We start from the raw sequence: 13305 nt of genomic DNA, 5'->3' as shown, positions 1-13305 counted from the left end.
TAGCATCAACAACTGAAGATCAATACTAGAAAGCAGAGGTTGTCAAATCACGGCCTGTGAGCCAATCCAACACCTTGTCTAGAGAACAGAAAAACAGTAAAAATGCAACTGAAAACAATTTTTTTTTTTTTTTTGGTTTTTTCGAGACAGGGTTTCTCTGTGGCTTTGGAGCCTGTCCTGGATCTAGCTCTGTAGACCAGGCTGGTCTCGAACTCACAGAGATCCGCCTGCCTCTGCCTCCCGAGTGCTGGGATTAAAGGCGTGCGCCACCATCGCCCGGCTGAAAACAATTTTTGAAAGATCAATTAAACTGTTCTAGCTAAACTCATCTGTAAGAAAGGCATGGCAACACACGGGACAAGAGAGGAGACGGGCATGGTGGTTTCAATCCTAGCACTTGGGAAACTGAGATAGGAGGACTGCCAAGAGTTTGAGGCCACTCAGGGCTACAAGGGAAGTCCTAAGCCAGTCTAAAGTAGAGTAAGACACTGTCTCACACTTTCCCCCAAAAGAGAGGGCAACACTATGGAACACTGCCTGTTTATAAAAGGCAACACGAGAGTGCAATTTCATGGCAATAATCTGAAATCTTAGATGAAGTGAAAGATTCCTTGAAAGGTTTATAACACCGTAAGAAGAAACAGCCTTGTAAGAGAATGGGAAAAACACAGGGGTCAAAGGGCAAATGTTCCACTAAGACACAAGAAAGAAATAGCATCAGTTCTCCAAAAATTCTTCTCCACCTCATCCCCAAAGCCAGCACTCTCCTATAACCAAACAAGATGAAACATTACAAGAGAGGATTCTTGAGGTCCCGCACTTACACAGATGTGGAGTATACCTTCCCACAGTTCAGTCAGGGGAGCCCATCACCACACGTAAAGAAAAATACAAAATGACCAAGTGTTTTGAATCTTTGAAACCAAGAAACAGACCCATCACATTCATCAGACTTAAAAAACGGGTCTCCCACTGGTGGTGGTGCACACCTTTAATCTCAGCACTTGGAAGGCAGATCTCTGAGTTCAAGGCCAGCCTGGTCTACAGATTGAGTTCAGAACAGCCAGAACTACAGAGAAACCTTGTCTTGAAAAAGCAAACAAAAGTTTTTTTTTTTTTTTTGTTTTTACAATAGGTGCAGAAAAACTGACTGGAAAAAAAAAAACCCAGTATCTATTCATTGATAAGTATTCAATGAACTATATAAAATATTTCTTAATAAAGAGGATCTGTCAGAAACCTACATTTCTCATAATCTATAGTGAAAGAGAATGTTTTCGGCCGGGCGATGGTGGCGCACGCCTTTAATCCCAGCACTTGGGAGGCAGAGGCAGGCGGATCTCTGTGAGTTCGAGACCAGCCTGGTCTACAGAGCTAGTTCCAGGACAGGCTCCAAAGCCACAGAGAAACCTTTTTTCTTAAATTAAAAAACAAACAAACAAAAAAAAAAAAAAAACAGAGAATGTTTTTCTTCTAATACTGGAAACAAGGTAAATATGTCCACTCTTACTAGTTCCTATACATCCATTATACTGGGCACTCAAGGTAAACAACAAAACAAAAAAAATATATGTTAAGCTGTTTTCATTCACAGATAGAAAATTCAGAGTAAACTTACAAAAACGTTTTAAGAGTAAACAATGAAAAAAAATCAATGTTCAAAAAATTGCCTATATAATAGCAATGAATATTTTTATCTTACTAGAAATAAAGATTTTTAAAAATGCCATTCAAAATTGCTACTTTAATAGTCACATCTTAAAATTTTCTATTTTTTCTACTGTATTTTAAAAGTTTTATAATTTTACTCTTTATAAAAGACTTATGAAAACATTTTTATCAAAGGTGTAAGATAAGGTTCAGACTTAATTTTTTGGCTTAAAAAATGACACCCTTTTCCTACTGAATCACCTCAATCAGTTATCACCATGATCTATTTCTAAACTTTCCAACTGAAAGACTTTTGTAATTCATAAGCATATTAATATTTATTTATTCTGGAACCACGACTGGCATGATGTTGTCTGCAAACCAACTCAGGGAAAGCCAACATTGCTAACACTCTTTTGACCTAACTCCTAGTCATTTAGCTCTACTGTTAGCAACTCAGGGAGAGTCGACATTGCTAACATTCTGTTGGCCTGACTCCTAGTCATAATTCTACTGCTAACAGCCTTATAACTCTTAGTACACAGACCCTAATGAGATCAAAATCTAAGTACTTTATTTTTTCAAGCTCCTTCTAATGCTGTTGGGTTGTTTTTAAGCATTATTACTAACCATTCCCTGCTCATATATGAAAATAACTAATTTTTCTATACTGACACCTTGCTTAACTTAGGTCTAGATTTTTTTTTTTTTAATGAGCCCTTCATGTCTGGAGAACGGTTCTGTTTCATCCTTTCCAATCTTGTGCCTTACTTATTTTGCTTGCCATATTGCAGTGCCCTGTGGACAAGGAGTGGTATGAATTGACAAACTTGTCTTCTTCTCAACCAAAGGGCAACAGCAGGTATACTGACATCTTGACTGTAGTGGTAGTGTGGTGGTTTAAAAGAAAATGGCCCCCATAGGAAGTGCACTATTAGAAGGTGTGGCTTTGCTGTGGTAGGTATGACCCTGTTGGAGGAAGTGTGTCACCGTGGGAGTGGGCTTTAAGATCTCCTATGCTCAAGCTATACCCAGAAACATAGTTTACTTCCTATTGTCTGCAGAACAAGATGTAGAACTCTCAGCTCCTTCTCCAGCACTGTCTGCCTGCACGCCACCATGTCCCCCCATGATGATAATGGACTGAACCTCTAACTGTAAGCCACCCCAATAAACTGTTTTTCTTTATAAGAGTTGCCATGATCATGGTGCTTCTTCACAGCAATAGAAACCCTAAAAAGACAGGTAGCTTCATGGATAAATGCACCTGTGAAAACTTATATATACTACAAATGGATGCAGCTAATGTACGCCCCTATAAAAATCACTTATTAGAGGCTTTTGAGAACTGAACTTCCACTAACAACTAGGCATCTGTGAGTGTCCATACCTATATCTGTGTCCTGTGAAAACACACTGTTGTTGATCTTTTGCCGACATCTAAATCTTGCCTGGCCTTTCTGCCTCGCTGCTTTTCAGATGATGGAATTCTACCAAGGTGAGCTGTCTTCACAGATAGAACACATCAGTGCACTTTCCAGGACCAGCTTCTTGAATAGTGCATTTCTTCATTCTTGTATGCCAGTGATGCTTAGATTATACCTTTACAGTGCTAAATTACTCCTTACTAAAGCTTATTTCTTAATTTCAATCACTTAAGATATCTGTCTTAAAATGACTTAGTCAACTCTTTTTGTTGTTAAGTCTAGTCCCAGCTCTCAAGTCCTAAGCTCTCTGATATCTAGGACTGTTCTAAGTCAGGGTCACAAAGGACAAGTCAACTCTCCATAACGATCTGAGGCAACTTTCTGCTTATCTTGCTCACTCACATACATAATATTATATGTATATGTGTGTGTTCATGTATACACACAGACACACCCATACACAGCTCAATGAATTCTAAATATGAACAGAGCCATGGAGCCAAAAACTGTCAGGAAAACAAACACTAGCAGTGCTTCAGATTCTGTGTTACCATCTTGGCGGGGCACTTTTATTTTTGTGGTAAAATGCAATGTATACAACTTCCATGATAAATTCTAGAAAATGCAGACAGTGACTTCCAAGTGATTCCCTGATAACGCAGCTGCTGTACGCAGCACACCTTCCCTCAGTATGTCCGATAGAAAATAAAGGTTCAAAATGCTAACCAAGAATAGAAGACGCCAAAGAGTAAAGAAACCAAAACTGCCTTCAGGATAAGGAATTATCTGACTGGAGTTGGAGGAATTTGAGTTTGGAGTTCAGGGTGTAGTGACAGAGAAGGCTTATCTCCAGTTAACTGTGGAGAAAGCATTAAATCAAGCATGAGGCTGTTCCCATAGGGGCAGGGACAGCGCACATGGCATGTGACACAAAGGAGAAAGCTACAGACTCTGGTCATGTTTCCTATTCCAGGGAAAGAGATCACCGGAAGAGCTGAAGGGGTGCCAGAGGACCCTTCTTCTTGTCTTCGACAGACATATTTCATAAGCCTGCAGATGTCCCTTTGTACTTACAATCAGGGGCTCTCCACAGCACGTACCTGCTCTTTAACTTCAATGCTATGCTCCCCTTCCAGGATCAGAGTGACAGCTTGCATAATCTGCTTTCCATGCGTACTCATTATTTTATCTATATGCTGCAAAACAATGGGAAATCCATGATTACGTCTAGAAAACATAGGAAGAGACCACAGGAGGCCTCTTTTTCTTTCATTTTAGTTTTAGTTTATAGAGACATGGTCTCATGCAGCTAATCAAGAGCCTTAGTTCCTGATCCACCACCCAAGTTCTGGGATTACAGGCCATGTATCACTACACCTGCCTTACACAAAGTTTCTCAAAGTTACACAATGCACACTGCTTCAAGCAGAACAACACAGCATATAGAACCAGATTCCAAAGACCAGGGTTTATTGTGTTTTGAAGTCATCTCTCTTCCTTTCCTATTCCCCCTCCTCCCTCTCTCTCTAAGTGTGTATTATGAAGAGAACAAAAACCACTAGGGACCAAGAAGTATAAAATGAATGGAAGTCAGAGACATGGGAAATATGATCTGGGTCATTAATATGGCCTTAGGATACAATGCGGTAAAGATAATTGAAAGAACAAGTACGGTCGAGAAAGGCCCATTGTGTTCTTTATCTAGTCAAGAACCACTGACAGTGGTGGTCAGGGGACATCAGAGAACGCCCACAGGGATGGCACTAGCAAGGCTCAGCCTTATACTGTATCTTTCACGCTCCCATTTCTCTCTACAATGACATCAATATGTGTGAGGGGGTTAGGATCTGTATGATGACACTAAGGATTTTTCAAAAGAGGAACAGAGACCTCAGAAGACAATGATTCGGGCAGATAAAATAAAGTGACAAGCCAAGGCAGGCATACATCTAGCACCAGGGAGGGAGGGAGACCCACCATGTAGGCAGTGGTGGTGGCAGTTTCCAGAGCACTGGTGCAAGTGACATCCCATATGTGAACTTGCTTCTCTGGAATGAACAGCATTGTACTCATGCACAGATGTGAGCAATAGAGAATCCTGGGGCATTACTTACAGGTCGAGTGGAGAGGAGATTTCTAAGAAGCCCCAATGTCTTCATCAGCACATTCAAATCGGAATCTGATAATAACCGGAAGAGCTGTTCAGTACTCAAGCTTCGTAAAATATCTGCTTTTATTTTTTGTTCAGCCTGAAATGCCATATTCTGAAAGGATTAAAGACATTACAAGAATCACGTCTATGGTCACTGTATCAAATTTTATTTTACTAGGACTTTGATCATTTCAAAGTACAGACAGAAGCTGTATTAGTCATACTGTTTTTCTGATTCCTTTTACTCACCTATAGAGATAACTAATATCCACTCTTAAGTCTACATCTGTAAGAGGAATATAACACTTACTGACATGGGCATCTGAACAAAACAAACTCACTTATTACCTGTGAGAATATTTCTATGTATTTTATGCTAAGTGCTATGATGGCATGCCTTATTACACAAGAAACTCTCAGTAGGTAGGAGCTATGCCCTAACATACTAGCAACTCAGAAGGCCAGTGGCTACTTTGTTTCTGTTTCTTTTCTTGTTTGTTTGTTTGTTTGCTTTTGTTTTTTGAGGCAGGATTTCTCTATGTAGCTTTGGTGCCTGTCCTGGAACTCACTCTGTAGATCAAGCTGGCCTCAAACTCACAGAGACCTGCCTGCCTCTGCCTCCTGAGTGCTGGGATTAAAGGTGTGCGCCACCACAGCCTGGCTCTACTTCTTTTCTAATTCATATAATAGATCAGCCCAGTTTACTCCAAACTCTGTTTTAAAAAAAATTGCAAAAATCTCTTATAAAGTAGTGGTTTATATGTAGTTACTGCCCCGAGTCAGGTGTTCATTTCATTTACGTAACTAAGGCCTCTCAGAGAGCACAGTTATCAATGATACAGGGCAATGCAAGAGTCAAAAGTGTACTTGCTGCCGTCAGAGACCTAGGCCACGGTAATGCACAGCTTTCTGTTTTATGAACTGAGTTACAGAGGCTGGTGATATGAGACTGATTAGAACAAGAAGGTTCTAGTTTCTCTGGACTGCAGAATGAGATGATTAATTTGTTGTTTAGCAACAAGCATGTGCATGTCAGGGAGCTCTCAACTCAAGTCCCACAGGCTATTTAGGTGAAAGATCTGGGGAATAGTCACAGCCATGTAGACATAAAGGTTTTTGAGTGAGCTTTTCTACTGGAAGGGCTCTTCAGACTGAAGGGTAAGGAAAAATAGAAACTAGGAACTGACATTGGGAGAATAGTCCTGAAAAGGAGGTCAGGTAGAAAAAGGATAATAGAAAGGTTAAAAAAAAAAAGTCTTGGGAATGTTTCAAGAAGAGCTACAAGTTGTACTAAGGAGAAAATCTACTAAGAAATAATTGGATTTGGTGTTTTATCAGACTATTATTTCTACCCCCAAGTTTATGTCAATAACTCAGCAGATACACTGTGGAGCAGGGAGACGAGTATAGGCATGGACACCATTGGAACCCATTTCCAATGCTCATTAGTTTGGAAAGCAACCTCCACACATCCCAGTCCCACTTTCCCACTGGTAAGGTAGGTCATTCACAAGAGCACAGGACCAGCTCAGTAAGTAGAGACGCAGACTCATAACCTGAGCTGGAGTCCCCAACCCCAAGTTGTCCTCTCACCTACAGCAGGTATGCATGATGTGGATCCCTCTGTATGCTGTGGATGTGTTTATTACCATTGGTTAATAAAGAAGCTGCTTTGGCCTATGGCAGGGCAGAATATAGCCAGGCAGGAAAACTAAACTGAATGCATGGGGAAAGAAGGCAGGGTCAGAGAGACGCCACGTAGCTGCGAAAGGAGAAAGACTCCAGAACCTTACCAGTAAGCCACAGCCTTGTGGTAATACACAGATGAATAGAAATGGATTAATTTAAGATCTAAGAGCTAGCGAGGAATATGCCTGAGCGGTTGGCCAATTAATTAATAAAAAATAATTAATATATTTTTTATGTCATTATTTGGGTTTGGGCAGCCGGGAAACAAAAGCAGAGTCTCTGGCTACATGTGCACTCTCCCGTACTAAATAAGCATAATAAAATACTGTTTTTAAAATAGCAATTACAAATATAAAGCACCCATCTTTGGTCTGATACACAGCAATTAAATGTAATTATTCTAAGTATGCTTTTCAAAATCCATGTAGATTTATTCCTTTTTAAAATTTAATAGCTTACTTTAATAATTGAGAAAAATGGCTCTGATCTCATAATTTTAGAACCTATTTTTATATTTACTAGAAATTGTTCAACTACTGAGTATTTATGCACCTGTGTGTTATTTTGGCATACGCTAACTATGTTGGTGATGCTTACATCAGGTCAATCCAGCTACTTTAGAATACCTATCTTTCAAAACATGTACACCACAAACATGAAATTTTATGTGTCAGCTCGAACAGCAATCATTCAGTGCCTTGGTTTACTATCTGTAAAGAATAAAAACAATATCCCTATATGCACATAGGAAGTAAGCAGCTCCTGTGAGGAGTAGTGTATTCAGAAAAACACAGACTGCTTTTCCCAAATGAGGGACTTCTAGGTGACCAAATAAATCCTTGATAGCTGAACCTGAAAGATGAACACAGAATCTTTCAGGCTATAGGTCATTAGACAACTGGACTATGTTAACCAGTTTTTAAAAAGTAAATTCTAGCTGAGCATGGTGGTACACACCTTTCTTTAATCCCAGCATTTGGGAAGCAGAGGCAGGCAGATCTCTATGAGTTCAAGGCCAGCGTGTTCTACAGAGTTCCAGGACAGCCAAAGCTACACAGATAAACCCTATCTCAAAAAAAAAAAAAAAAATTCCAGAACATATGCCATAGTCATAACTTTGATAATACCCCTAGTTTTCTTATAAATTGTGACATTAAAAGGAAACATACCATTAAAGCCCAAATCCCATTCACTCGTAGAGCAGGGTTTTCACTCTGTGTTAATCCACAAAGCAGCTCTACAGCTCCTGATTCCAAAATTGGCTGATTGGAAAAGGAGGAGCAAGAAAGAATGATAAATAAAAAACAATGAGAAACAGAGTCCATATCAGATATGCAAACTACAGTGTCTGCTCTATCACTCATTGTCCAATCTCTTCCCCAACTCACCAATTCGAAGTGGGGAATTAATGCACCATAAAAGATACCTTGAGCAAGACTCTCTCTCTCTCCCTCTCTCTCATATGCATGCATGCATGCCCTTCACACACACATCCACTCACTCTTTCAGTTGCTGTTGCTGGAGACTGAATCCATTTTCCTTACATGTGTAACCATGCTCTACAATGCCCTAGACCAGAAAGACTGTAACAGCAGAACTGTGAAAGGTTCACCTATCCTTTATTAAATTGATTCTTCTTTATTAAAAACAAAACCCCATGAACTCAAAAAACTTAAAAATTATAGAAAGGGAACCCTCTAAAACTCAGAGACATTGCATAAATAGGAAGTGCCAGAAAGAACACAAGAACCAAAGGACAGGGACATGTGCATCAAAAGGAGTCTTCTGGTCATGAAAGAACCATTACCAAACATACTGCAGCTGGAGACACCACCATAAGAGCTGCACTAGACTGGGCTGTCAATCAACACTGCATCAAGGTCATGAAGGGGTCTACAAGATTCTACCCCTTCCTGAGGGTCTACTGTCAGTTAATGTTGCTGGGGAAGCAGTCAAGCTGCCCAGCTCTAATAAGTTACTTCCATCCATGGTCATGAAAGCAATCCTAATCAAACACAGTGGGTCACACACAAAAGTAGGTGAAGAAGAGAGTGAAGATAAGAAGGGTTTCAGTAGGAGAGGGAGGAGGTAAGAGACCAGAAGAACAGTGAAAACCACTGAAATTCATTGTAGATGCAGAAAACTGTCAAGAACAGAAATAGGAAAAAACCTATATTTGTTCTTCCCCAAACAATGACCACTTAATATTACTTTTTGATGCAAGGAATTATTTTTTTGAAATGACTTATGATCCTGATTTTCAAAGACAACTTGTTTTTCAACTTATTCTTTAGTAAATATTGTTTGATAATAGTCTTATTTATAGATTTATAGTTATTTCTTTACTTGCAATTTCAACATAGAATGATTATATACTATGATATCTTATAGACAAGATGGCCTCAAATTCTTGGGCTCTTGGAAACAATCCTCTTGCTTCAGCCTCCCAAGCACCTGAGAGGACAGGTGAATGCCACTGTGCGGCTTTGGGCTTCGTAACATCCATGAAGCAAGTGGAGCATGATAGGTAGGATGAACAAAGTAACGGAAGTCATTCCAGTACTGAAAAACCAGTGACTTGTCTCCTTCTCTACCCAAATCAAACTATTTAGAAGCAGTTCTTCAACCCAATCCACAAGTTTCAACACCAACTTTATATTTAATAAAAAAGAAAACTTGGGTGGTGGTGACACACACCTTTAATCCCAGTACTCAGGATGCAGAGGCGGGCAGATCTCTGTGTGTTTGAGGCCCTGGTCTACAAAATGAGTTCCAGGACAGCCAGAGCTACACAGAGAAACTCTGTTTTGAAAAAGCCAAAATAAATAAATAAAAAGCAAAAAAGCAATTGACTAAACTTTAGCCAGATTAAGAGAAAGTCAATACTAACCTCTTTACTTGGAGAAAATTCAAGAAGAAGGTTACATAACATGGAAGATGCTACTACTAGGATTTCATCGGGTGCATTTTGTAAAACCTATAGAATAAAAAGGACGATGTCATTAATTCTGAAATGCTGAAGATGAGGTCATAGATGACTAAGTAAAAGTCTTTCAATTTGACTTTTCATACTGGAGAGTATGTGTGGGAAAAATACTGCACTTCAGAAGCTGACCTTTACTGTCTAGCAAATAGATTTTTAGCAATAAAATAGGACTAGGAGTATGGCTTAGTTGGTAGAGTGCTTGTCTAGTATGTATGAGACCATGGGTTTGATCCCAGAACAAAAAATTATATACATACATATATACATATGAATTTTACCCAAACAGAAAAAATTAAAACACAAAATTTTTTTATTAAAATTAAATGACTATTCTCTTGTGTTTTGTTAGTCAACAGATTAAAGTATATGAAAAGGCAAATAAGAAAAATTATTAGATACATAAGCAACTATGAAAAATCAAAGTGAGTATGAGTACCTGTATCTAATATTATATCTGAAATGTGTTAACTAAGTCCTGAGTTGAGAGTTGAACCCACATATAGCCATGAGTATAAACTCTTCTAAGCTGCTCATCAAACATTTGCCCTTGGAGAAATAGACAGAAATCACCTTGCTCTATCCTTGATGTATATAACAGAGAGATTTTGAGCTGAGCACCCAGAGACAAACAAGGGCTCCAGACACAAAGTAGTTAGTTTGGGAAACAGAAAATAGTTAGAAAGTCTTGAATTGGTAATAAATTATGATTTAGCTATACTTAAAAGCTATAATTAAAAACAAATAAACAAACCAGAAAACAAAAACAAAACCCTGAAAAGAAAGACTAGGAATTATAAAAGAAAACATGAACTGAGGAGGGCCTTCAAAAATCTAAGAATGACAAATTGGCTCCATTGGTTTTCGATAAGAGACTGTGAGTATGAAACAGACTTCTGTTGACCTGAACCAGTCCACCCCTGAGGCAGCACCTTACCAGTGTGGAAAGGCATTAAGGTTATAGAGTAGGCAAATAACCTTTCTGAGGTTGGGGGCTCTCAGTGATTTTCAGGAAACAAAACTACAGTAGGAAATGAGTCATGTTCAGAGGGGCTCCATATGTCCAATGGGGAAATCAGGTCAAAGAAAAGCAGAGAACAGTGTCAATGGATGGGAATGTGCAGGGTCACACGCTGAGAAGGCCCTCAGCAAGGGAGAAATTGAAGGAATATTTTGTCCTGATAAGCCTCATAAGGCTGGATCATGACATCCTTCTAGAAACCTAAACACAAATCACATACTCAATACTGTTATGCCTTCCACTGAATAGTTCGAGGGTTCATTCTGTTTCTTTTCCTTCTTTCTCTTTTCTTTTTTCTTTCTTTTTGGTTTTCTGAGACAAGTGTGTAGTCCTGGCTGTCCTGTAACTCACTCCATAGACCAGGCCAGCCTTGAACTCAGAGATCCACCTGCCTCTGCCTCCAGAGTGCTAGAATTAAAGCCGTGCACCACCACTGCCTAGCTCATATTGTTTCTTAAACAATGACTATCATCTCATTTCAAGACCTCAAAGAATAAATCATATACTCTGCCATAAAAATCAACTTTCCCGTAAGAATCCCTCCGCATGCTAATTCCCAAGGCCTTCAGTACTAGTCCAATTCCACCTTTAAAAGCAAACAATACCCCACACAAAAACAGGGTCTCACTACACAGTCCAACTGGCTTCACCTCATGATCTTCCTGCCTCTACTCTTCAGTTACTAAGCTATCAGACATGCCTCCCCTAGCTCCCACCCTACACTCCATCCTTCTATGACAGTCATGAAGGCACCCTTGCTATTTCCTACACCTTTCATAACAGTTTTACTAATGGAAAGAAATCCTGTTCTTCTCTTAAAGTCTAATCAACAACTGTCCTGCTTGATGTTTCTCTTATTTCTGCCACACTGACATGCCTATTCTAAACTGAAGCAAGGGTGAGATCACTATTGCAAGGCCAATGGACCTGGAGTAAGAACTCAAAAAGAAACAACAACAACAAAATCAAAATAAATTTTAAAATTCTACTGAGTAAATGAAATGCATAGTCACTTAAGACATCAAAAAAAAAAAAAAAACAAAAAACAAACCTCAAAACCAAGCTGACTGTGGCTCCATATGGGGGTTCACATTAGCAGCAGCTAACTGCAAGCACCCTTTCAGTTTTAATTCAGATTTATTTGCCTTCAGTTCTTTCCTGCTGGTATGGGAGAGCCCCAAAGCAAAATTAATGGCCCAATCTTATTTTATATCTATAACCAGCCAATTATTTTCTTTTTTATAACCTAAAGGCTACTCAGAAAATTCCAGATTTAAATTTAAAGAGTAATAATAAACACAGAAGCACAAATGAGTACTGAGAGCTCAAGCTAATAAAGAAACCTGGGCTGGGATTTCCCTCTCACACATGAAACGCACTCTCTAAGTCTGTAGCTGCTCGGAACATCTGACTTGAGACGAACATCAACATATTCTACCCAAGAATCAGATGCAGTCCTAGATCCAGGTGCTGCTGGCCAGCTTGGCCCACAGGCTCGGTGCCAACTGCTGTGGCTTTCTCACCTTCATTAAAGGTTTCCACACCGCATGATCCTGGAAACTGGTTCGAAGCTGCTGTACAGATCTGGATAAACTGTGCAAGCATCTATAAAGAATGATCGAAATTAGCTTCCCAAGAAGCCACAGCTCACATTTCAAATCAGTCGCTCGGCTTTTCACTAGTATGAATGTACAGTTAAACATGGCTATTGATGCTAAGTCAGCTACAGCAAGACACCTCTCAGGCACTGGAGGTTCAGTTTGGTCACACCGCACACTGCATGGCTTCACCTGAGCAGATGTTCCAGGAACATCTGCATCCTGCACTTAGTGAAGGACCGGAAATGAAACAGGCTAAACACACAGCAAGGGATTTTTATTCAGACCATGTAAAGCTCATACCTGACAGCAGCTAACCGCACCTTGACACTAGACTCAGACAAGCCAGTCACAATCCGGTCCATCATATTTTCAGTCTCAATGATCTGGAGAAAAAGGTTAATGCTGCATAAATAACAACATGAAGGTGACAAACTTCACTGCTTGTAATGCGAGTATGTTAATGTCCATTAAGAATTTAATGTTTTCAGCAAAAGAATTTACCTCTCAACCGTCACCTTGCAGAAGGGCAGACAGCTCACTAGGAAGACGGGGTAAGCACTCACTAAGGACAAGTCAGGGTAAATGACAGGCACAATATGTCTCTTTAAAGATATCTAAAACAAAATCTAAATGGCCTAAGTACTCCAGAGGTGTGCATAAACAGTCTGGGGTGAGGGATAAGTACAATATGAGGCAAACAGTCTGGGGTGAGGGGTATAAGTACACTATGAGGCAAACAGTCTGGGGTGAGGGATAAGTACACTATGAGGCAAACAGTCTGG

The 13305-nt window shown here is 39.7% G+C and overlaps 1 protein-coding gene across 3 annotated transcripts in view; it reads right to left on the bottom strand.

Annotated features, from left to right (window-relative positions):
* Armc8 (armadillo repeat containing 8) overlaps positions 1-13305 on the bottom strand; it is a 93782-nt gene that overhangs the window by 15377 nt on the left and 65100 nt on the right. Inside the window, exons 13-18 of one of the 3 annotated variants that reach the window (XM_005367812.3) lie at positions 12824-12906; positions 12446-12527; positions 9809-9895; positions 8088-8180; positions 5192-5341; positions 4178-4273 (exon numbers count right to left, since the gene is read on the bottom strand). In XM_005367812.3, the coding sequence (XP_005367869.1) occupies positions 4178-4273; positions 5192-5341; positions 8088-8180; positions 9809-9895; positions 12446-12527; positions 12824-12906 (591 nt within the window). The remainder of the gene's footprint in view (positions 1-4177; positions 4274-5191; positions 5342-8087; positions 8181-9808; positions 9896-12445; positions 12528-12823; positions 12907-13305) is intronic. The other 2 variants (XM_026789584.1, XM_026789585.1) reach the window with 2 other exon arrangements.

This window comes from Microtus ochrogaster, unplaced genomic scaffold (assembly GCF_000317375.1).
Source record: "Microtus ochrogaster isolate Prairie Vole_2 unplaced genomic scaffold, MicOch1.0 UNK24, whole genome shotgun sequence".
NCBI classification, from domain to species: Eukaryota; Metazoa; Chordata; class Mammalia; order Rodentia; family Cricetidae; genus Microtus; species Microtus ochrogaster.
The sequence above is the reverse complement of the archived record's forward strand: the minus strand, read 5'-3'. Positions and strand labels throughout refer to the sequence as shown.